The sequence below is a fragment of the Caloenas nicobarica genome, chromosome 20 (genome assembly GCF_036013445.1).
Source record: "Caloenas nicobarica isolate bCalNic1 chromosome 20, bCalNic1.hap1, whole genome shotgun sequence".
NCBI classification, from domain to species: Eukaryota; Metazoa; Chordata; class Aves; order Columbiformes; family Columbidae; genus Caloenas; species Caloenas nicobarica.
This window is the reverse complement of record NC_088264.1, coordinates 7,520,917-7,545,572: the sequence shown is the minus strand read 5'-3', so window position 1 is coordinate 7,545,572 and position 24,656 is coordinate 7,520,917. Positions and strand designations below refer to the sequence as shown.

Here is a 24,656-nt window from a genome sequence, read left to right as displayed (position 1 = left end):
CTTCTGCAAATCCCACCACTCGACAGCCTAACCCCACTGCTCACGGCGCCAGGCTGCAGCTTCTGACTGCTGCAGCAACTGCCATCAGCTGGTCCCAAACCTAGAAGACTGGAATACACTGAGAAAAAGTACTTTGAGTCTTCTGTTGCCTACATCCCCTAAGAGCCCTGTTCCCACAAGTCTCAGACTGGCCGAGCTTCTGGCACCACCACTGGCATTGCCCAGATGCCCCTGCCCACAAGAACCAGTGACCGCTTGGCTTCCCAGGCCTCCTCGCTACGACATTCCTCACATTTCCGACTACAACAAGACCCCGATGTTATCAGGCCACTCAACCTCCCCCAGCACAGTGATCCAAGCTGGGTACCTTCCCAGCCAGGCGGGCTTGTTGAGCTGCTGGAAGGGCAGAGATAAAGTGCTGGAAAACTGAGTGAAAAACCCAAGGAGAATAGCACATAAAGGAAAGGTCAAAAGATACATGTGATTTAAATAATTTAAAGTCTCAGCAGTTTCAGAGCCTTTAAAAAAATTTTCACACACACGCCCACCCCCATTAATATTTTCTGTGTTGGCCTCAGGGAGGCAACAACGGTTATCGCTTTGGGAAACATGGTGCCCAATGAATTTCATATTTCAGCCAGGGAAAGGGCTTGCAGAACATTATTCTATGCATTCATTGTACCACGACAAAAAGATACGTAAGAACCGCCCTGTATGTGGATGAAGTACTCGACCCCTTGCTTCAGACAAAATGTTTACCAGCAGACTTTGCTATCAGGCACCTAAAGATGAAATTCACTCACACGAGAGCAGCACCACAAGCACGACACAATGACATTTGCCTCATTTCACAGCCATACCCCAGGCGAAGCTTCCAGGAGGGCTTCTGCCGGGGGAACACATCACATTTAACCCGTTCATCTTTCTGTGAAGAAAAATTGCTCCTTATTTACCTAGAGGGATGATCAAAAATCTCATGTAGCCAAGCCAGTCTGGGGTTTTGTGAGACAGCTGCTCTACAAAGAGCCTCAATACAGCACTGAGGTAATTCTGGGCTCCGGCCACGGCAATTTTAATTGGGTTTGGAGGCTGTGAATTGCAGTTACAGCTAGACAGAAAAAGAGGAAACATATTCACAATTGTGCTTCCAACCAGTTATTGCAGAACAAGTAAAAAAACCCAGTGTTTAATAACAGCCATAGCACAAGAGACCTTGGTGAATACACAAGACAATATCACAATGATTATCAGCAGCTTAAAACATTTATTAATAAAAGTGTTAACGTTGTTCAGTAACTTTCTTAATTGGTCTCCTTGCTCCTCCTTTCACACATTTTGATTATCTAAAGGGCTAGACTCAACTATCTAGGTTAGGATGTACTTATTGCAACTAACTGCTGTGTCAGAGAACATACTCAGGTATCCACAGCCCGCAGTAGGTATCTAGGGAATGCCTTGAGGAATTAATCTAGGAATTACGTAGGAGAGGGGAGCAAGAACTATTTAAAAACCTACCTATTAGCTTTGCATGTTTTACTGCTTATTAGATCTCACCTACGAGGCAGCCTCCAAAGCACAACCTTTTAAAACCACCAGTGTTGACTGAAGGAGACTTATATCCCCACATGCAGCAGAACAATAACTTTGCAGGGTTGGCATGTGCTGAAGAGCCACATGACTGACTTCAGGAGAGTAGACTGGGGAGAAGCATCGGAAGGGAGAAGCATCTCTCAGCTGCTGGATGGAAAACTCCCTGGACACTGCAGCACAGGAGCTGAGACCAGACAAGCAACACAAGCAAGGTGAGAACTTACTATCTCTGTATCCTGGAGACAATAGTGCTGAAAGCTGCCTGAATATCAGCTGAGGAACATGTGCAGACCACTGGCAAGGTATGCTTTTGCAAGACATCTGATAGGTACTGAGGAGAAGAGAGAACAGAACATTTTATAGTCCTTTTTTGGTATAGTTTGCCACAAGAAGAAAATCTGCCTCCCCCAGCCTCCTAGGTATTCTCACACCCAAGCATGGGCATTCTCCCCGTGCCCAATTTTTAAGTGATACAGCTATTTCCCAAATACCTCATCCTTGTGTACCACCCAAAGGAGAGCTCTTCCTCTAGGAAAATGGAAACATCGCACCTTCTTGACAAACACCAACGCTATATCCAAAACATGGCAAGACAGCTCTAGAACAGCGGGGGCTTTATGGCCATAGCGAGCAGGGCAGCAGCAGAAGGCCACTGGGTAAGAGCACATGCTGTCTACTCATCTGCTTCTGGAACTGCAGTTACATCTCATATTTCAAAAGGACTTAAACAAATGCAATGTTCCACCTACCCTCAAGCACTAGAAAAGGGAAGGGTGCTACCAGCACACGTGCTCCTCATGAGGGACTGTTTCCCCTCCATGCAGCTAATGGGAAACAAGTGAACACGCACCTTGGGTATGCATGGACATAATATTGATGAGACGCTGCAATTATCTCACGCTCTCAGGTTCTGCACTGCTACTCTATACACCCCAGCCAACACTATCTTCGTGTCCTCCGACACTGCAGGCACAAGGTGTTAAAACTACTGGAAGACAACCTGCAATGCTTTCTGTCCACCTCTAGAAGGCATTTCTTTGTCTTCCAAGTATAGAGAAACTGGAACCACTACTCAGTTGGTATTTTTCCTCTCTCAGACAATGAGACCCTAGTTCTTCCAGAAGCACAAAGCCAAACCAGACAACATAACTCCACAAGCCTGGCGTAAGTTCTACTGGTCACAACCAGCCAGCGTGTTTACTGGTTATCTTACACATGTATTTTATTGCTTTCTCAGACTAGGGTTCTGAAAGGAACAACATTTGTCCCAAACTCATAACAAACTCACCCATGTTGCCAGCATAAGCAGGCACTGCTCAGGGTTCTCCTTAACACAACTATCACTCAATTCAGAAAAGATGAGGTGACATACCTGTGGACAGGAATCATAAGTGTGCATGCAAGGCAACAGAGCTGACCTGAAATATTTTCTCCTGTGTTCACCACCTGTGCCTAGAAATCTGAGCCTAAACCACAGGTCAGTCCTCCCTGCTTCCTTTGTCCCAGTCTACCACAGCTGAGAGGCAGGCTCTTGAGTGCAAGGGTCTAGCCATTCCCAGAGTGCTGCTAACCAAAAGGAATGGCATTTCCTAGAAGAGAAAAAAACCTCTGCGGAAAGACTCAGGTGGCAAAAGACTGACAAGATCCACAGCATCGCCTGGTCAAACGAACTCCAATCTGTAGGCACTGAACACTCAGTATGCTGCCAGCCCCCACGCACCACCACTGCTCTTCCAACCAAGCAGCAGAACCTACTTGGTTAGTGGTAGAGCTCAAGGCCTGTCCATTTCTGAGGAGGAACAGTGAAGGAGAACTGTGCTTCAGGTAACGTCTCCTGCCTTTACCTGGCCTTGCCAGTCAGAAGTATTGACAAGAATAATGTTTTCTGGCAGCTGATCATCGGAAACCAGGATGTGATTTAGTTGGTCATACACTGTTTTCCTGGGGATCTGGAAATAAAGACACAGAGAACAGTAGGAGATGTCAGCTCTAATCATTAAGCCATCAGCTCCAGCTCTTGCAGTTCATGAGAGGTGGTTGTGCGTGGCTGGCCAGTGCTTGGTCACACTGTCACCAAAGGCACACAGGCAGCCCTGCCAGCTGCTGGGACGGACACCCATCAGCTTCTTCAACACTGCACTATTCTGCAGGCTCCTCCGTTAGCCACCTTGGTTTTGTTAGCCATTACTCCTTCTGCCATGCACTTTTACTTATATCACTTCATATCAGCTAACAATAACCCAAGGAATTTTGGATTCATAAAAGCCAGGAACAGTCTCCTTCAAGGAGGGAATTAAGTGAGCCCTGCAGCTAACAAAAGCATGGCACGCATGCTCTGCACGTGTCAGCGCCCTTTTGCAATCCCTAGCAATTTGCCTTATTTCAAAGGAGTAACTTCCTCAACACACCTGTGTTCATTTCTAATAATGACAATCCCTTCCAGTGTTTTCAGTTTATGGCAGGCTGACAAAGCAACAAGCTGGCAAAACCCAGCAGACTGGATGGAAGATAAAGCATCAGCCAAGATGTAAATTCCCTCCTTCCTGAAGCTGCAGGGCCCAGTTTCTTTCCAGCAGGGACAACAATTGGACCAGAAGGAAAGGGACCACAGGAGACAGTTGGAGAAGAGGAAAAACTACAAGTGGCTGCAGAGACAGGAACCTTTTTCACACCTGTAAGTGGTGCCGGGTGTCTGGAGAGCGTTCGTTGTCCAGACTGTTCGCTCTCTCGTTCTGTGGCCTCACTGGCTGCCTCTCCTTCAGAGACGTGCTCCTTCCCCGACGTCCCGTCTGCTTCCCTTCAGACCTGCTGGAGAGACGTGCTTGCGTTCCAGAGCTGGCTCATATCTGAGTGACATACCCCTCCCAAATCCCAGATCACCCAGTCTGACAACAATGTGAGTGGAGGCATTGGGGAATTGTGTACATAGATCTGAGACAGAGACCTGCTAATTCTGCTTTTGATAGTGCAGGGCACATGGTTCAGCTACGGAACATGTTCCCAGGAGTCCCAGGCAGATTTCCACAGCCCATGCTGAGACCCACACCACCACCCTGCTACTGCTACACCAGCGTAATAGGGTCCAGCCATGCAAACTGCAGTCACACACGCAAAAGCAGCACAGGAACACCTCTTGGAAAGAACATCTATTTGCTTGCAAATGACCAGAGAACTATATGGTGGGGTTGCTGAAGCCCACATTCACTACCCTATTTGGGAAGGTTTAACAGGACGTAGTTTAGACTTGACAACCACCTTTAAGGCATCAGACTTTGACTTTGCAACGGTATCTTCAAGCAAGCAGCTCCAAGGTTTTATAAAAACTTCCTTGGACATGCAGTGGTTACAACACAGGAGACAGGAGCAATCTTAGAGCAGTGCTGCCCTCCAGGATTCTGAGCATTCATTTATCAAGTACTCAAGACCCATCACTTCAATGCCTGAACACAAGGAAGGTCTCCTTGCAGTCTGCGGCTTAAGGCCACTCTGAACAAATGCTAGCAAGCTGTGACTTCCCGAGCAGCCCTGCAGCAGGTGCAGGGCCGTGTCACCACCCTACCTGGTGGATGGGATAATGAGGGACTCTGTCTTCGTGATCTTCCCACTGGGTGGGAGCTTCTCAACAAACACATCTGGCGTGGGAAGTTCAGCTTCCTGGACATCAGCTTGCTGGTTAGACTCCTGCAAAAACACAGGGAGCAGAGTCATCGGGAACAAACCCTCCCCTCTGTCTCACCACAAGGGCTGGCAGGAGGCACCAGGCTCAGCTCTGTCTGGAGCACACCCTTCCAGACATGCCCCTCTCTGCCATAAAGGAGAAGCCATAAGGGCTCTCTGGAGCTACCAGTATCCAGCTCTGCCCTGCAAGGGAGCTGGAGGTAGGAAAGGTGCTCAGATACACCACTGGGAATAGGCGCCCCCCCAGCTCAAAGCCAGGGACATGCCTCTTCATGCAACGCAGATTAATTCAGCTCACCCAAATGAACTAGCAGAGAGAGAAAGACATGGGAGAAATGTTACAAACTGCATGTCCCCAGTAGAGCAACCTGAGCTTTGGGATTTTTTACCCCATGACCAGCTTGATTTCTGCCAATTCAGCTTGAAGAAATACTCCTTATAAAATGGAACAGCCCTGAAAAATACTTTTCAGGACGATATACATGCTCAGTAGCTCACTTTGGGCCAGCCTTCCACAAACCAAGAGAAATGCTGTTTAAACAGGTCACATAAAGCATTTCAGTTTCAAAAGGTTGAAAGACAAGAACCTCCAACAACTAAGGTCAGGAGGAGAACTCAGCATTATTTTCATCACTGCAGCTAATGTTACCTACGTAAGTTGTGTTGCTTGTGCAATAGTAAGGATGGACAGACATGCTACAGACTGCAGTCCACGGCTGACACCAAAAGTGACAGGAGGAATGTTAACAAGTGCATTTTCAACTTACATAACAGACAGTGTCAGAAATACTGTCCCCTGCATGTTTGGTTCCAAGACTTTTTGTCTTTTCAGGCACTTCTACCTGCTTGAGAGGAGAAAAATCATTAGGAGATACAGTACCAGCATGGTTTTCAGCCACACTCTCTGAATCAGGTGTTTCAAAAGACACACTTCGCTGTTTATACATTGCACAGCCCTCCAGGATGACCAGGAGTGCTTCTTGGCCACACCAGGACTGAACACATTAGTGTGGGCTGTGGCAAAGCAGTAGCTGATGCACAACAAACAGCAGAGGCAAGGAAGTGCCCTGGAATAGGACTGATATTCTATATGCCTGGTACGCTATTCATACCATTAGCGAGTATTCAGTACATAACGTGAAGATGTCCCCTTGAGTTAATACAATACTTGCTTTAAAATAAAATAAAAAACCCCACCACCCCCCAAAACAACATGTTTTCTTAGCAATAAATTCATATCTCTGCATCAAAGCCTTTGGAGGAGGTCAGAGAAGGTGCTTTAATTTACAAATGCAAACAGACCGTGCAGGTCTGCTATATTACCTGCAGATAGACAAGCTTCTTGAAATACGACTTACAGGACTGGATGGCTCTCTCTGGCTCCTGATGCTGTGGATGCTACCAATTTCTGTCTGAGAGCTGGAGTGTGACAGTCCTTCAAAATAAGGTCTGAATAAGGAAAGCAAACCCAGTTGCTTATTATCAAAAACACCAGAGAAAGCCCACCACATTCACAACAAAGCAACGTGACTGTTCCCAGGGTGTCTTACTGCTCCCCAATGGTTCCGCTAGAATTTATAGGCTACTTTTGAAAGCATGGGGGAGGTGTCCAGGACAGCAAGAGAAGCTGGAAAGTCGAGAGACCCCTGTCTAGCCCTGACATTAACTGATCAACATCCATCTAATAGATCCAACGGGTCACCCATCACACAGACCATATTATAAAGCTCTTACTTGGAACGCCTGCACGTTCTGACACTACACACCAAACAGCAACTTCAGTTTCCATAAAATCCAGGGCACGTGAGTCCAGCGTTTTCCCGTGGCAGAAGAGAACCCACATTGACCCCACACAAGCAATGGTGTCCTCACTATCCCAAGCACCAGGTGCAAAGTTTCACATTCATCTGCACTGACACTGTGCATGGTCTCTCTCTGGCCCAGCATCAGCCACCCCACACTTACTTTAACTTTGGCTTCGGAGTGCTCAAGACACTGTCATCATCCTCCATTTCTGGCCCGCTGTCACTGGGATTCTCTATATCGAGCGTGTCATACAAAAGGTCCAAGTCCTCCTCCACCTCTGGAACGTGCTCTGCCGGGTCCTGCTCTGAATCCAGGACCTACACACAGGACAAAAGCGGCGATCGCTGACTCTGCCAGGAGCCAGACCAAGCCCACACCACCTGAGCTCCACCAAGGATGGCAGCACACCAGCCGTGAGTAAGATTCTGTTCCTAGTGCAAGGATACGACATCCAACAGAAACATTAAGTATATGAGAAGTGCTTAGGGCTTGGGTCAAGCTTGTCAGTGTCTGGTTAGGCAGGAGTTACCTATTGGACTAAGCGTCCACAAACAAGCTATTAACCAGAGATTATGTCCGTTATTCAACCCCATCCTATAAACAAAGCTCCCTAACGCAGCCCCAGTTTTCTTAGAAAAAGCACAGAAATGCAGTACTCCCAGTGTAACCTGTCTCGGGTTTTACTGAAAAAGTTGCCATGACAGCTCCCGATTCGATACCAAAGCAGTTAGAAATTACAAAAAAGTCCACAGGAGGCACCTGAAACCCCAACAAAGATCAGATGCCAGCCAAAGAGAACAGATATCTCACACAAAACTTGCACAGGTTGCTTTGCAGATACACCAGAGTGAACAGGCAGCTGTGCACAGTTCAGGGCTTGCTTTTTGAACGGCAGCTCAGCTGGCTGAGACCTCAGCTGTGGGTGCTGACTCTGCTGAGCTAACTTGGGAAGAACAGCAAAGCTAACAGGACTGTTTGGAAGCGTAAGGGAGCACGAGGAGTTACTCTTTCCCACAAGCCACAAAATGAGCACACGGCCACACAGCCAATTGAGATTTAACTGTTTTTTATATTAGATACTTAACATTACACAGGTTTCTTGGGTCCTGGATCTCTTTCCTTTTCAGCTCTGACCAGACAGCTGACTCTCCTGTGGACCTGTGTTCCCTATCCAAGTTTTTAATGTCTTGCCTGGCTGTTCTAGTAAGATGATCAAATAGGCTGCGATTTAACTTCACAAGCAATATACACCATAGACTGCTTGCCTTTGAAAGGGTCAAAGATCATTTCAAAGCAGTCTGCAAAACTAATGAGTATATACGTGGTTTCCAAAATCTGCTTTTGGTAAAACTTGATGTATAAAATGTCTGATGACATTTTCAAGTTGGCCCTCAAGCCTCTGTGCAAGGCCAGGGCAGAAGGAGAGGTCACATCCACTGCAGACTTGAAAACAAAAGGAAGGGAACTGGAGGAAGGAAACAGGAGAGAGTTCCTGAAGACTAAAGCAAGATGCACCAAGCAGAGGGCAACACACAAGACAAGAAGGTTTACAGAATGAATTACTTACCTCATCAGACACTTTAAACCTCTTCAGCAGTGCCACAACCTTCTGTTTGAAGTTTTGTTGCTGCAAGTCAAAGACACTTTCACATGAGTAAAGTGTTAAGTGAACTGTTTTCTCCCAGCCTGCAAGAAGCCCAAACACATCTGACACTGGTGCTCTAGTTGCTGCCTCAATCAAACAGCTCCTGGCACCACAAACTAAGCCTCTGCTGTTCTTATGCCAAAATCAGCTTTTCCACACCTATGATACTTTCATTCCTGCATTACAACCACCTAGGTCCCACTCCAGCAAGCATTATTAATCTTCTGGCCCTGACGGATGGCACACCATTCTTGGTTGGACACACAGGGCATAACAAAGCATTTTACCTGCCAGACCGCCTCCTGTACCTATTTGATATATTTCTGGCAAACATTTGACAGTCAGCTTTTCTGATTCTTAACAAGGGTGAGTCAACACAAGCATCTACCCACTGACCCAAAGTACAAACGTGTTTTCTACCAAATAAAGCACTGATTTTTCCAGGAGCTTGCAGTTTATCCTGCCAGGTCCATTTATTTGACGAGCAGCACAGCTGAAAAAGTTGTGGGGCTTGTCCTCAACACTTGCCTATCAGAAAAATGCATTCTGAGTCTGACACCCCCAAATCCTGGACACAGCAGGCACTGAGTCTAAAACAACACAAGCCAAACTGGGGCAAGGAAACACCAAGGGAGTGCAGCAAAGAGCTCCCTCTCTCTTTCAGGACCAAAAAGCTGAGATTTGCCATGAGCTGCCCAGCCCTTCTCCGTCCATCACTGTGCAACCTGATACGTATTATACATTCGGAAGAAAAGGAAGAAGAGGCCAGGTGTGAGTGCTGGTACAGAGCATTTGAGGTGGCATCCCTGCATCGGGAGGAAAGGAAGGAAAAACTAGCTGGCACCAGGCCACTCTTACGTGAAGAAATTTGCTCTTTTCTGGCTCTCCTGTATCTCACATGAGCTCTTCTTGAAAGTCAAACTGCCTGCTCCCACTTGGCCTCAGACACTTCACACCGCCCCATGCCTCCAAACCTAACCCTTTACCTCCGAACTCAGATCCTGCGAGCTGCAACCACCTTCTAGACCGCTGAAATGTGGGTGAAATAAATTCACCAGGCCTCAAACAAGACTCTCCAAAGACTGCCCTGTTTCTGTCCCCAATGCACTTGTGAGGCTGAGATGCTCCCGCAATAGTCAGAGCTGTCCTCTGGCTCAGGATGCCAAGCAGAACCATCCATCACGCAGACTCCCTTGGACCAGCACGGCAGTCTGTGGAGGGAGGACACACAGCACGTGGTAGCTAAGGTGACATAGCAATAGCTGTTTGCTGGCATTACTGGCTTGACAGGTGGCAGACAGGAGGCCTGGTTTGGAGCTGGGCTGATGTTAACTCAACTGGCAGCATCGAACCCAGTTTTGCACAAACCCCACATGTTGCAGGTTCAGTATCAGTTCAGAGGTTGGGGCTAGAAAGATGTTGTTATGAGGAAGTTATTTGCTTAATTGAGTGGTGTATTTTGTCCTGCCTGGTCACTGACTCTTGAAAATAATACTAAGGACACCAAGGACATGAACTAGCGTGCTCCTGATCTCACAGGATCTTTTTAGTGGCAGATTCATGTCAAAGTAGGATTTATTTCAGACCTTATCAAAACATGGATTTCAGAAACAGCCTCACAGGAGGTACAATGATCTCCAAACTTACTCTTAATTCCAAAAAGAAACTTAGTCTGTCCTGGTGATTCCAAGTTATTGTCATCACAGACGTGCATGAACACTTGCATGTGCAGAAAGCTGCATTATGGCACAGTCAAGCACAAGTCACTGCTCCACACTGAAGTGCAGCTTTGCAGGCATATACGTGCTTGCTGCCAGAGGGTGGATGCCAGAGGCATGCAACTTACAAAGCTTTCCATATCCAGCTATTTCTTTTGCCTCAGCACCACATGCATCATCTCAGGTTTACCTGTCAAGCTCCAGCCCCTGACTGAGCTACTTCATTTTAAAACTTTCCCACTGGACTCTCCCATGCAGAGCAAAAACAGAAGAGCTTCCCTTCACTTAAAGCTACTTCCAGGATTTACGTGAGCATGGATGCTGCAGTGGCTTCTTCACAGGGGGGGAATTTCATACACTTAGATGAGAGCACATGCACACACCTCAGACAGCCCTGCTCCCTGAGCTGGCTGCTTTTGCTAACTCTTCACATGCTGTGACCGTGCCCCCAAGCTCTCTGCTGGGCCAGCACATCTGGTGCTGCTGCTCCCATAAGCCACATGCATGCTCGCCAAACCCCATCTGTGTTAGTAAAACTAATTTCCACCGACCCTGGTTATGGACGTCGTTCTTACTATCGATCTCCGCTGCTTCTTGGGCTTCCCCAGCTCGTACTCATCATCATCCAAATCCTGAACAGAAAGAGGATTCCTGTGTTACCTTTGTGATTTGGGGACACATGAGCATTTAAGTGCTAAAAGCATTCCCTCTATGAAGATGAACCTGCCACTCTGTCTTTCAGGCTTTCAGCATTTGTCTTAATTGCAGTTATGATGTTTGATGGCAGAGGGAAAAGGAAGTGAACCAGGTCTGCAGACAGCCAGGAGTAACAGCTTGGAGAGGCGAAACAGCCCTAGTTCTACACTCAAGGAACAAGGATAGCCACAGACCCACATTTCAACGGGTTCCTCTCTCAATACCATCTAAGAGGTGCAAGGTAAATAAGAACCAAACTCAAAAGCATCTCACATCTACCCAGGGCATTCTCTACAAGGACCTATTTTGCAGAAGGTATTAAAGAGTAAAGATTGACTCAGACCCCATTGGCCCTTTAATTACAGCTGGGGATCTAGCTGGGCTCTTTGAATCCAATCAGCATTACAGAAGCAATCAACTGATGCTTTGACCATTAAGCAGAGAAACACACAAAGATGCTAATGTTTCAGTGTTTAAAGGGAGTTCAAATCTAAACACGTGAAGAGATAAATCACAGCATGGTGGAAAAAATGGGTTACTAGCTGCAGTGGCAGAAGGCCCGCACAAACACTTGGTGACAGTCTTGCACTGTCATGGTTTAGCTAAAGAAATAGGCTTTTAGTTTCAATCACGACCTGAGAGTGTAGACGCTCTACTGAAGCTCTTGCAGGGAGAAGCCATGCCCTAAACAGTACCTGGCCCTGTACGGCATCATCACTGGCCTCCTGCTCAGAAGAGAAGCTCTCGTACTCTTCCTCGGAATAGTTGTCTGAAAGGGAAGGAAAGAGGGGAGAGATCCTGTGAAACTCCTTTAAGGTGAGGGGACAGTCATCTCAGGAGCAGAAACCACCAACTAGCAGTCACAAAGCAAGAAAGGAGGCACACGAGGAGATGCCTGCCAGTTTATCTTCTATCTGTGCTAGAACCAGTGAGATGAGAAATGCCTGGAGGTAAGGAACAAGGAAAAACCACCTAATAGGAAGGAAGGACCAGCACACAGATAAGGCTCCTTGAAACACCACCCTTTTTGCCCTGGCAGGAACCACTTGGTAGACAGCAGCAAGTAAAGAGGTTTCTGCACATGGGAAATTACTTTTCCCCTTAACATGGGCATAACTGGCTTAAATGAGCAAAGTAAGACATGCCAGGAGAGTCTAAATCCTTTATTGAAATGACACTTGGGTGAGCTGCCCGGCCTTAGGCAACACCACACAAGCACCTGTGTGCACTACCATCAACAGCCACTCTTATAGCAGTGGGCAGAAGGCTCGTACCATATAAAAAGGTTGTCAGGAGTAGAAAACAAATGACTTCCCTATATATTGCATAAAACCATGGATTTATACTCATTAAACTAGGCCACAGTCCACAGCAAAACAGGTTGCAGGCTTGCAGGTCTCATCTAAGTTAATGGTATTTATTGCAGAATACCCAAAAGAAAAATAAGTTGGAAAAATAGCTTAAATGTGAACCTCCTGAATACACGACTGTTAGCCAGGTGAGAAGCTCCAGGTTCTCAACACACCCACAGTAATGCTGGCAGAGCATTGGCGAGAACACAGCTAGCCCTTGCTGGATGGCTCAGGCCTGGTGTGAGACACAGGAGCAGCTTTGACAATTCAATCCCTCACTCCTGTCACACTCCCTGCTTACACAGCAACAGGTTTGCAAAGTTGGTTTTCTTTGCATTAATCAGTTATAGACACAGCGACTTGTGAAAACCAGTTTTCATTTGTCCCAGGAAGCATCTAAGCCCAGGTGGGGTTTAATTCCAGCTAGTTCAGGAAGACACTGGTCCTCAGAGCAGGTGGTTCTACTCTTACCTGTAGACTTGATTTTCTGGCTGGGCTGCATAGTGCTGTCGTCATGGTCAATTGGCTGACTTGACAAGGAGAAGATCCAGATTTCTGCTACCTTCACTGCAGCCTCTTTGATGTTGCTGAAAAGGCTCAGAACCTGCCCACCTTCTGTTGGGTGCTGCATGACCTGAGATGGAAATTAAGCAGTACCAATCTGCACATAAATGCATTTAAACTTGCATAATTTGCATACTACAAGAGTTATTTATGTTAATAGAGTTACTCTACATTTCCAGGTACAAAAGCAAGCCAACACGCTGCAACTGCAGGAGCCACTCGCAGGCAACACACTATGTTGGTAGAGATTTTATTTGACTACTAGTAGGAGTGATGGAGGGAAAGAAAAAGCCTTCTGAGCTTGACAGATAAGCTTATCCTTGAAGCACAATACCCAGCTATCTCATTACTACGTATTTGTTTCCACAGCACAGTACTGATTTCAATTATCAAGTTACCAACCTTATGAACGTCTAATTAAGGAACTTAAGCAGATGAGTCAGTAAAGGCAAAAATTCTTGGAGAGGTACAGCTGCAAAGTGCTTCCTAAAGCAAAAAACGCTGGTCCAGAGAGCTGGCATCTGAATCTCACAGGAGGTGGCCAGCCCAGGATGATGAAGCAGTGGGTCATGAAAAACAAGACAATGGTGGAGACAGAAGGACATCTCCATGTGAGCTTCTCCGTTGTCACTCACAGGGCTCTGCCCAGAACCTCAGACTTACTTTCTCTTGCCCTGTGGGAGTTAGAAAGCACTCCCCACACCTGCACCTCAGCTTTCTAACGCACACCAGGCTGCTCTGTCAGCTCCTCACGAGGCTTTAAAAAGACTTGAGTTGATGAGGAACATATGGCCTCCCTGCTCTGAAACAGCTCAGGCTCACCACTTTGTTTCAGCAGCTAAGAGAACTTTTTTTTTTTTTAATTTTAAGGAATATGTCAGTGCTATTTAGGGGTCACTATACTATAAACTGCAAAAGGTGTGGGGGGGCTTGTAAAATTTGTTTTCCTGAAGTCTTCCATTTCAGAAATATTCCAGATGAGCTGGAGAGCAACTATTTCCTAGCACAGCGAATCTTTGAAAAATGTTTGACTTTCTAACCTCAGTCAGCTGACATTACAAAAAGACAAAAGACAAACCACACACAGCAGCAAATGCCCAACACTTAAAAGTTCACTGATTGGTCTAATTAATGGGCCCACATGTTTTCAGCCTTTCAGCAGTATTTAATTTCTAGTTCCTAAACAAATCAAACACACTACAGGAAGAATGTTAGCTACGCCACCACAAATCAGAATTTGGCCAGTTCAAATGGGGAGTTCACCATTTACTGCATGTCTAAGGGAAGCTGAACTTGCATACAAGGAGTGATCTTTATAAGGACTTATTTAATACAGTAATAACTCACAACAGCATAATACTAGCTTATTTTGGCTGGAAGTGATTTGTTGACAGAATGCAGTTTGATGAAAAATACTGGTATTAAGCTGAACTTGCTACTGCTACTCTAAATTCTCAGAAACAGAAACCACAGAGATTAAACAGGGCATGAAATAATGAAGCATGGAGCTAAGCCACTCAGAAAGCCTTAGTGAATAATTTAGCCATACTTGATTCTGGCATTAATTTTCAGATGTAAATCTGAAAATTTTATCATTTACCTCTCATGAATAGAATTCCACATAAATTACCAACAGTCATGAAATAAGAATTGCAAAGCGTGTGTCATGCAAAATGAGAGAAACTATTTGATCCTGAACTCTTACACAGTGGCACAGAGAAGGACAGTAAACCTTGATTTAACTTTAATATTTCACAGGGTTGGAAGGCTTGCACGAGTGACTGTCTTGTTATGCACTCTAAAAAAACCACACAACAACAAAACCCTCACAAGTTAATAAGCTAGCCTTGTGAAAGCTTTAGCTCTCAAGATACTATCCAGAAAATGTCCAATATTTTTACTCAGTAGTAAAATCTGTTTAAAATATTGCCCTGTGGATCCTGACTACAGTTAAGACAGCCATATAAAATCCCACCAGGCTCTTCTCAGTGAGGAAAGTGACAACACTGGGTTTAAAGAGGACAGAACGCCCACCTTTGCAAACAGATCACGTCAAATGCTGCTCACCTCAGCCATGTTGATGGACCCCACGGCCAGAGTCTTGTAGCCTAAAATGGTTCGGTTCTTGTACCGCTTCCGCCGCTGCAGCATGATCTGAAGCTTGTTGCCTTCTCTCTTCAAGAAGTGAGGGTACTGCAGTTGGAAACACAATGGAAAAGTTTATTATGTCTCTTGACATTAGTTACCTGCTTCACAAATAAACTCAGTTCCTAGGGATTAACCTCAGGGCTTTTAGAAGACCCTACAGCCGACGCGGTGGACAACACTTCATTATCCCAAGGAACCAGTCATCAATAGCTCAGCTCCGGGCTTTTGTTTCCCCCCACTGAAAACACACCCCAGGGGCACCGAGGAGCTGTTCAGTTTAGGAAAGGCTGAGCCCAAGCCCGGTTCCAGAGGCGTGAGCAGCCTCCAGGAGACGCTTCCCCCACCAGCCCAGAACTGCAGCCCCCGAGGTGCTGCCCGGGAGCACAAACAGCGAGCAGGGACAGCCAGGGACCCCTGCACACATTTCAGAGCCTGTTGGACCCTAAAAGGCAAGTGAAGAGAGGCACAGCTATGAAGAGGCCACGGGTTTGCTGATGCCTCTTCTGCTGAAGCACAGAGACCTACGTGGTCACACGATGATGCTCTGCAGGACAACTCTGTCTCCTTCAGGTACACGGCTCTTGCAAGTGTCGCTGTTTTCAAGCATTAGCACACTCACATTTCTGTTGCTCAAAGGGGTTTTATTTTAAGTAATTAACTCAAGAAAAACCCTGTCCTACTGCCAGGCTACATTTCAAAGACAAACCCTTCCAAGATATATTCCATACAAGAAAATACGTATGTTTATGTATCTCCCAAACAACTGCCCAACAGAGCAGCTGTGAAGTCAAGCAGAGACTATTACAGGAAGAGCAGGGCTAAGCCTGCTGCCTCAGCTTGTCCCGCTCGTGTGCGCAGAGCTCTAGTGCAGGCAGGTCCTGCCTTCTGCCGGGACAGTGGCCGGAGCGCTGACAGTCCCCGGGGCCCAGCTCACTGGCTGTGGGAGGAAGCAGCCACGCAATGGAAGAGCAGTCTTCAAGAAAAGATACAGCAGCCTCATCCTGAGGAGAGAGGTGAATGGGACACAGGCTCCAAATACACAAAATACAGAGCACTAAGTAACCTGCAGACAGGAGAACCTAATCGCAGGGATCTCAAACAGGACATTCCCAAGTGAAGGATGCCTCTCTCACAGGCAAGACCTACATTTCCCCTCCGGCCCCCTTGTGATATTATGAAAATAACTTCCTGATGATCAAAACACTTGATGAATACAAATGCTGAGTGCCACCAGAAACCCCGAGATATTAATTTGCAGTCCAGAGCAAGCCTGACTGCTACACAGAGAGCTGGGAGCAGTGGCCACACAAACAAGCAGAATACTAATTAACTGATTGCTCTGCAAGGGCAGGATTTACTGTGCAATGTGCAAGGAAGAGGCCCTGAAAGAGAGAGGAACAACAGCCCCTGTTACTAAAAGACAACCTCAAAACACACCTGCATCCAGACACAAATGAACCCCATGACTTTACAGACATGCAACATCCCTAAACAAGGACAGAAGAAAGTTATTAGGGGGAAGAGGTAAGAGGGGCTTAAAAAGCCAGAGGCACCCTTTGCATTCAAATCTACCATCTCCCTGCCCCTGGGAGGTGACAGGGTGACATGGAGATACTGGCTGCTACAAGACACTGAGACCTTCTTGTGCTGTGACATCCACATGCTTCTCCTTTGTGGCCTATCGCCACTCTCAAATATATCCCAGGCACTAAATTCAGACTATATCTGGCTTTGCTGCATTTGTTAGCTAGATGTAGCTTCCAGTTATTGTCCAATTAAGAAACAATAAAAGTTGTCATAAAAACCCTGCTGTGCTATTTTGGGAAGGCTTCCCGGGTCCTACTGCATCCAAGACCACCAGTCCTTCCTGCAGTCAGAGACCAGCAGCACACCTCTGCATTAACCTTGCTCATCTCTTCCGAAGGCTCAGTGTCACAGACATTTTTCTCCCTTACTCTGGCTCAGTTCCCAGACCCTTCAGGGGAAACAGAGTTTGAGGCAATGCTCTGTGCCCTGCTGCAGCATTGCTCCAAGTCCCAGGAAAAAAAAAATTCCCAGTTAATTTCAGAAAGATTTGCAGAAATAGTTGCTCCTTGCTGACACAGGACTGGCAGAGGGAGATCTGGCTCATCTTACAGCTCTGCTCCCAACTATGGGAAAGCTACAGCCCCAGGACCCAAGCATATGTATTCCTGGCACATGGCTTTGTTATTTCTGTTCACGAAAGAGATGCAATGCTGCAGTTAACCCAGTCTGTGGGCTGCATCAGGACAGGATCAGAAGCATCAGCCATCTGTGTAGCTGACTGGGCAGCTGCAGCGTTATCATCCACCTGCAATGAAATCTTACCTGCCTCAAGTCTGCCCAGGTCTCAGAGTAACAACCAGTCTGTTTCACATCATCACTTCAGCCTTTCTCCTTACCAGATCAAGCTCTTGACTTCAAGATCTAACCAACAGTACCCAAGACATAGATAAACCAGGTAAGAATGCTCCTGAGTGTCCATCTGGCTCTGCTCTATGCAGACAGGGTCCTCCCTCTTGCTTGCAGGAGGTCAGCCTTTATTTATGTTATTTCCCTGCTCAGGAGGCAGCAGCAGGGCAGCATGCTTTGAGGAAAAGAGGAACAAACGAAACACATTTTCTCCAATTTCCAGCTAATTCCTATGACTCTAGAGCCAGGAGTAACTGTCTGCGTACTGCTCCAGCTTCCCCAAATGGTGCATCCCTCAGTAACTCCAAATCAGAGATTCACCTGTCCCACTCCTTCCATCAGCCTGCTAATCCATGCCACCCCCCCTGGCTGCCTCTCTCCGGTGCCCATTGATAAGGAAGGCAACAAAAGGCAAACAGGATCCATCCTGCTCTGGTTCCCGTCACAGCCAGGACAGACTGCAAAATCCTCCTATTCCTGGGCTCCAGGCACAGGACGCAGGAGGAAGGTCCCGCAAGACTGCAAATCAGCACCCTGCTCCAGGCCCTCAGCGCTCAGAGGCCATTCGGACAAACTTGTGTTGTTGCATTGAGGATGTGGAAATTGTGGCAAGCGTCTAACTTGCCACTTCCTCCCAGAGAAGTCAGGATTAGAGATCCACCTTCCATGATGCAGGGTTAGCCCCAATAATAATTCTAAGGGTTTATGTGGCAGCTTTCCTAGTGGGCTTCCACCTCCTGAGATCCTGAAAGCATCTGGGCCATTTTTGCTCGAATTCCCTACAGCTGACTGTCCAGAGACAAGCAGAAGAACTCAGACAACTCTTCGGAAATGGCTGGAACTGCCTTAAGAACAAGCACCTCTGGCAGCGCTAGAAGGGTCTTCACCTTGGACCCACAAAACACTTCTGCTCACTGCAAAGCGGCGAGTCCAGCAAGCACGCACGCCTGAAGGCCACATTCCCACCTTACCTGCAGCGAGAAGGTCAGCGCAAGCTCCGTCTCCACATGTCCACTCGGGGGCAACACAATCTCATGGGAGCGCAGGATGCGCTTGGAGCCCTGCACAGAAACAAAGTCCAAGGGGTGAATTCCCCAGAAGCCAGCCCTTGCATCCCACCCCAGGCCTATCTGCTGGAAACCAGGAAACATGGCCAAGGACTACTGCAGAGAAAGCGAACGAATGGGTCTGACCTTGCACTTCTGTGAAATATTAATGAGATGAAAGGGAGGCATTTGGCTAATAAAGATTTGGGCATATTTACTGTCCCTAACTGCAACAAAGCAGCTTTTGTTCTGCCAAACCCCACACTCAAAAGCTGAGTCAACCCCCACCCCTCAAGTTCAAGTCTTGTATTTTCATCACTTCAGCCAATAGGTACAAGGCTCATCATCTCCTGGGTTCAGAGGCTGCAGCGTCATGTTTGTATCTCCGGCGTTAGCCATGATGGACTGGTCTTGTCTTTTTGTGCACACACCCCTCCCTGGGCAAAGTGGAGATTTTAACTTGTTTAAACAATTGCATGTAGTTGGGGTCATAAAAGAAAAAAAATACACTAAGCATCGCAGTGGAGTCTGCAGACCTGACAGTGCTACAGGGCAACTCCAAATCAACACTGTGTTTGGGCTGCTGTTCACTAACTGAATTACTGGGCTATTTACTCTGCGAGTATTTAATTTCAGGGGATGCTTCAGGGAAAACTAGCAGGAAAGAACAGACTGCTGCCTAGCAAATCTCTGCACTGTTCAAACACAGTGGCAAGTTTCAGAGGTCCCTGGCTCAACGTTCTGCTGAGGTTGCAGATCTGGCTTTGTCCAGACGGGCTGATCTCCCAGCAGCACAGAACTGTAGTTCTCAAAAAAAGCAGCACCTGGGAAATCACAGACAGATTGGGGGGGCAGAGATTTGGATAAACACCTCCCAGCTACATCCAAAGGAAGATCTGGCCTGCTCATATCAGCCTCAAATAGCATCCTGAGATGACAAAGCAGCAGAGGCTTGCTTACATCCCCAAACACATCGCTCCAGCAGCCAGAGCAAACACTGTCATTTGCAGCGGTGCCTCAGCTCTTCTGTGGAACCGCCGAGGTACCTGAGCTCCAGCAGGTCAGCAAGCAGACAGACAGACAGCAGAACAGGGTGAGAAACCCAAGGGCTTCCCCCAGGAACAGCAGCACATGCGCGCACAGCACAGCTCGCCTCACCGCTGGCAACGGCAGCATCTGTTCCGTTGGTGCAAAGCTCCTAATAGCAGCAGTCTTGATTTACTTGTTACGCAACTCGAAATCTAATGACAGACCAAATATAGCTGCTTTTAAAAGACCTCAGCAGATAAACAGAGCAACAACTTGGGAAATAAAGTTGACAACTCTTTGAACATCACTGTTGAGGAGGCTGCAAGGAGTGATGGGAAACGCAGGAAAGATGCTCTCATTAGGTCTGAATTCAGTCATCCCCTCTGGAAGGGCTCCAGGGCCTGACACCTCTCTCTTGCAATTCCCCACACAAAGGCACTGAGTCATTTGACAGGGATCATACATTTGATGATCCAGTATCACCAGCTTCAAACAATAGCCATGTCAGGAACCTAAGTACTGGCAAATAAAGTGTCCCTGAAAGGGCTTGTCAGCATCGTCATCATAACCTGTAAAAGGACTTTTAATAACAGGGCTTCAAACCTGCCTGTGTCTGAGACAGCTGTAGTGCTACTGACCCACCGTTAAACAGCACATCACAACAAAATATGGGCGCTGATCCAGCATGAGGGACACCGAGGTGAAGCTCTCTTTGGGACAGTGGTAATTCCAGCCTCTGTCACCTCTAGGTCAACTGTACAGACAGATCAAGGGCAAAATAAGGACAGCCCAGGGATGCGACCTGCAGCCTATGACATGGCAGACGAGGATCCCAAACAGCGCAAGTCCTTCTGCCTTCCAGCTCTTCAGGGATCTGCCCTGGCATAGACAGGACTGCAGAACAGCTCAGGTTCCAACATCTGAATTACTGTAGCAAGGTAGATCACAACATGTACCCAAAATAGACAAGAAAGTCCCGCGTGTTAAAACCCCCTTCTGAGATTCCTATAAATCCAGGTGTCTGAAATGATTCTCTGCCTTTCTGCTCCCTGCTGTGCGTGCATGAACCCCCTCCAACATAGAGGGACACATTTTAACCTCGGCTGGACTGCTCATGGAGAGGAGAGATGCCAGTTAAATCTTCAGCTGCATGTTTTTGCACCATAGAGCCTTCATGATTTCACCTCCCAAGCCAGATTTTGTGTGCTTTGACACAATCAGCTCTCTGCAGGAGTTTGCCTCATTCTTTATTTGAAAAAGCTGCTTTTCAGCACGGTTAATGGTATTTTTCTACTCATAGGTCTGCCAGGTTTCTACTCATTAAGTACTTCAGCATTAGCGGCGGTGGGATCATGTGAGCTGAACTGATGCTGTGACGCACTGTGGAACTGAGTCCCCTTCTGTCCTCGCCTGCCTCCAGGCAGTGTGACCTACATCTAGGCACCTCATTAAATGGCACAACCTACGCTGTAAAGTGGGTTATTTACCTAGGATGGCAGCTGTATTTTATGGAAACAAATGAAAAACATACAGGCACCCTACAAATCCACTGACAAGCACCCAACTGCGAAATGACTTGGACTCAATAGCGGAGCTGCTCATCAGCAGAGGGAAGCCCAGACTTCAGACCCCTCAAACCAGGACCAAGTTACCAAGGTGTTCAGCCCCAAAGTGAGCTGAAAGCATGTTAGATGGAGAACCAGGCTTGGATTTAGTGACAGCTCAGGGAGAAGACGTGACAGCATATGATCTGTAAAGAGCATTTTTACATGCAGCTAAGCTCATGCTGAGCCCTCCGCAAAAAATAGTCTTTGCTTACAACAGTGAAATGCAGTAGGAACATGGGGGAAGGATCCTAAGAGACTCTCCACACATCCAGAATGCCCTGATGTGCTTGGGAAGAAGCCTGTGGGCGCCATGGACCCTCACGTGAAGGCAAAGCTCAGTTTAGGCATCTGTCAGTGTTTTAAGCCAAACGACACATTTCATCCTTAAAACTGAGCAGCAATTACCTGCATTTTGACCGCAATGACCCCAGAAATAAGCTCCTTATCCAATTCCTTTAAGACTACCAGTTTCTTTAATGTCAAGCTGCATAACCTGCAAACAAGAACAGAAGAGAAACAGTTACAATCGTGCCTGAAAAAAGAAAAGCTCTGAACAGCAGCAGTATCCCAGTCTGAGGGTGAACAGGCTCCAGACACAAGCCACACACTGATACAGACATAAAGACAGCAGAAATACGTGAGGTTTCCCTGGCTTTTCAGACTGAGTTTCTCCAGCCTTTCACAAATACTAGGAAGTGGGCAGGAGGGACATTTCTGTTTGATACAGACCCCCGGCCAGACGAGAGCATCTCACAGCACAGACTTCCACTGGCCACAGCCTGGGAACTCTTGCTCTGAGTCAGACCAAGAGCTTTAGGGTCAGAGGAATTGAATTCCAGCAATGTAAAAGCACTGGGTCAGTCTAATTTTAAACTTGTCTACGGAGCTTTCCTAGATTGTTGGCTTTTGCAGTTTCAGGCTCTTGGCTTGCAAAGATCTCACTCCCACCTCTGGTCAACCCACACATTCTCCTCCTCACCCCCAAACAAAAGTGCCAGCGAGTGGCTCAGGCATCTCTAATGGGAAAGGGAAAAAAAAGAAAGAAAGGAGAGGACTGAAGCGGTGCCCTCTGGCCCCGGCGTTCACATGCCACACATACGCAAGTAAATCACATTCTTTACCCAGGCAATGCTACATTGTTCTGGTTAAAGCTGTTTACACTTCTGCCTTCCAGTTCGGGGAGCTTGGCAGGGGGTGAGGTTTGGACTAGGTGCAGTTAAGGCTCTGAGGTGATGGGACCACAGTATTGGCACTGTCACAATTTCACAGAAGTTACCACCAGCTGGTGTAATTAAGAAGGCAGGCCTAGAAACAAACTTCAGGGAAAGATAAACCTGAAGCAAAGACAGCTCAGCTTGAGGAAAGCAGAGGCCAGAGGAAGCGGTAGATGGGAAAGGAAGAGCTGCCACTGGATTTTCGTGCCTGCCCAGGCAGCAGCAGCCCAAGCGCCACCGACTGCAGCCTGCACTTGACCTACAGGACTCCACACTGGGGCCACAACAAGTCTCCGCTGCAAGAGCGACTGCACCTCCACCATGTTCTCCACCACACTGGGAAGCTGAAACACTGCTTTGCTGCAATGCCTGGAGGTGGACACGATCAGCCTGGGTGCAGAACTGCAGGAGAGGTGTGGGTAAAGGCTCTTCCCAACAGGAGCAGTCGCAGATGTTGAAGCAACTGCTGCCTCATCTCGAAATGCTTCTGGCTCTGCCTGAGCTCTGCCCTCTCACACAGGGGTAGGACCAGTCTTAAGTCTTACAGTCTTTACTCAAAGCAGCTCTCCAAACCCGCCCTCGCCAGCCCCTTCTCCACCCCAGCGCATGTTCTCTGCCCTCCCTGCTCATTCGCCAAGCACTGGTTCCTGCCATCGGCCCCCTGAAAACCAAGGGAAAGAGAACCAAAGGCTCTCTCCTTTGCCACTTGTTTTCTTTGTAATGCTGTAGCTGGAGGACAATTGTGCTGGGCTTGCCAAAACCCACAGATCCCGGGCCGGTCAGGTGCTGAGAGCAGAGGTAGGACAACACACTGGCATTGTCTCGGCTGACACGCAGGGAACAAAGGGCTTTTCTCTCCAGCCCCAGCTCGAGGATGAAAAAGGTACGGGAAGAAACAATGGTGTTCTCAGCACACACAGCCAAGCACAAGGAGGGCGTTCTGTTCTCTGCCGGGCATTCCTTCAATTCATCATTTATGAGCTTTGATCAAGCCCTGTGGAGCACTTGCTGCTAGGAAAAAAAAAATTAAAAAAATTAAAAGCCTCCCTTACAGTGATCAGAAAAACAAAAGCTGTTAAAGACACAGGACACATCTGCTTTCTTTATCCCCCATTGCTGGGCTGCTGGTACTAAAAGGCACTTCACACAAGAAACAATGAAATGTTTATAATGTCCATCAGAGGGGGGAAATAAAAATCAGACATTCTAAATCCCACCAAATCACTCTTACCCTCAACATGCTTATTGTTCCAGGTCTCCAGTCTAAGTTTGCAGCTTAGAAATCAAAGCAACCTTCAGAATAGGTGGCAGAAAGGGGCCATACCTTACTCAAATAATCATGAAAATGCATATTCCAAGTGTGTCACTGCATGCAGAGCCAGGTGTCACCTCTGCCACCAGCACAAGGACCCTGAACCGCTCACAGCCACAGGTACCGCAAGGATTTTTCTGCCATAACCGCCTCTGATAACAGCGGCACCTCCTTCCATGCACTTATCTTTTGCCAACATTTTGCTGTACTCTGTCAAGTCTCAGAGATCAGGAAGGCGACTGGTCTCAAAACATTTCTATCAATGAGCCTGTGAAGATTAAACATTGGTAGGAAAAACAGGAGAGAGACAGGTGGACCTGGAAAGATCTGAAAAAAAGAACAATGCTATATTTGGAAGTTTCTAATATGTACATATGCAATCTCTGCGAACACAGGGAAAATAACCTAGCACACACACACAAGGGGAACTGAGGAAGCCTCAAGCCTGGAACCAAGTCTGAAGTATTTTGAGTGGTTTATAAAAAGCTTGGGACTGCAATAAGCAGGTGCAGACAAACCCTTTCTTTACAAGTTTGCTTCAGCAGTGACCTATGGTTGCTCATTGGGAGTTAAGTTAGCGCAAGCACTAAGTTAGCTGAAACAGCATTAAATAAGGGCAACAGAAATCTGAGAGGCAAGATTTCCAGTCTTTTTTGAAGGTTCACAGTGGATCCCCCTGCTAGGAGCCCGCCAGGTCCCCCACGGCAGCACGCGGTGCCCGCTGAGCAGCTGCGTCCCTGCGGTCACACACGTCCCCCCCCGCGAGGAGGCACGAGGCACTTGCCTGACCCCATCCTCAGGTTAAATCATGAGACGGC

The 24,656-nt window shown here is 47.3% G+C and overlaps 1 protein-coding gene across 7 annotated transcripts in view; it reads right to left on the bottom strand.

Annotated features, from left to right (window-relative positions):
- Positions 1–24,656, bottom strand: part of PACS2 (phosphofurin acidic cluster sorting protein 2) — a 68,945-nt gene that overhangs the window by 22,634 nt on the left and 21,655 nt on the right. The window contains exons 2-16 of one of the 7 annotated variants that reach the window (XM_065648882.1): positions 21,718–21,805; positions 18,602–18,691; positions 15,117–15,242; positions 12,957–13,119; positions 11,829–11,902; positions 10,989–11,069; positions 8,642–8,701; positions 7,234–7,391; positions 6,627–6,717; positions 6,036–6,113; positions 5,150–5,271; positions 4,263–4,398; positions 3,435–3,539; positions 1,815–1,921; positions 954–1,108 (exon numbers count right to left, since the gene is read on the bottom strand). In XM_065648882.1, the coding sequence (XP_065504954.1) occupies positions 954–1,108; positions 1,815–1,921; positions 3,435–3,539; positions 4,263–4,398; positions 5,150–5,271; positions 6,036–6,113; positions 6,627–6,717; positions 7,234–7,391; positions 8,642–8,701; positions 10,989–11,069; positions 11,829–11,902; positions 12,957–13,119; positions 15,117–15,242; positions 18,602–18,691; positions 21,718–21,805 (1,634 nt within the window). The remainder of the gene's footprint in view (positions 1–953; positions 1,109–1,814; positions 1,922–3,434; positions 3,540–4,262; positions 4,399–5,149; positions 5,272–6,035; positions 6,114–6,626; positions 6,718–7,233; positions 7,392–8,641; positions 8,702–10,988; positions 11,070–11,828; positions 11,903–12,956; positions 13,120–15,116; positions 15,243–18,601; positions 18,692–21,717; positions 21,806–24,656) is intronic. The other 6 variants (XM_065648878.1, XM_065648876.1, XM_065648879.1 and 3 more) reach the window with 6 other exon arrangements.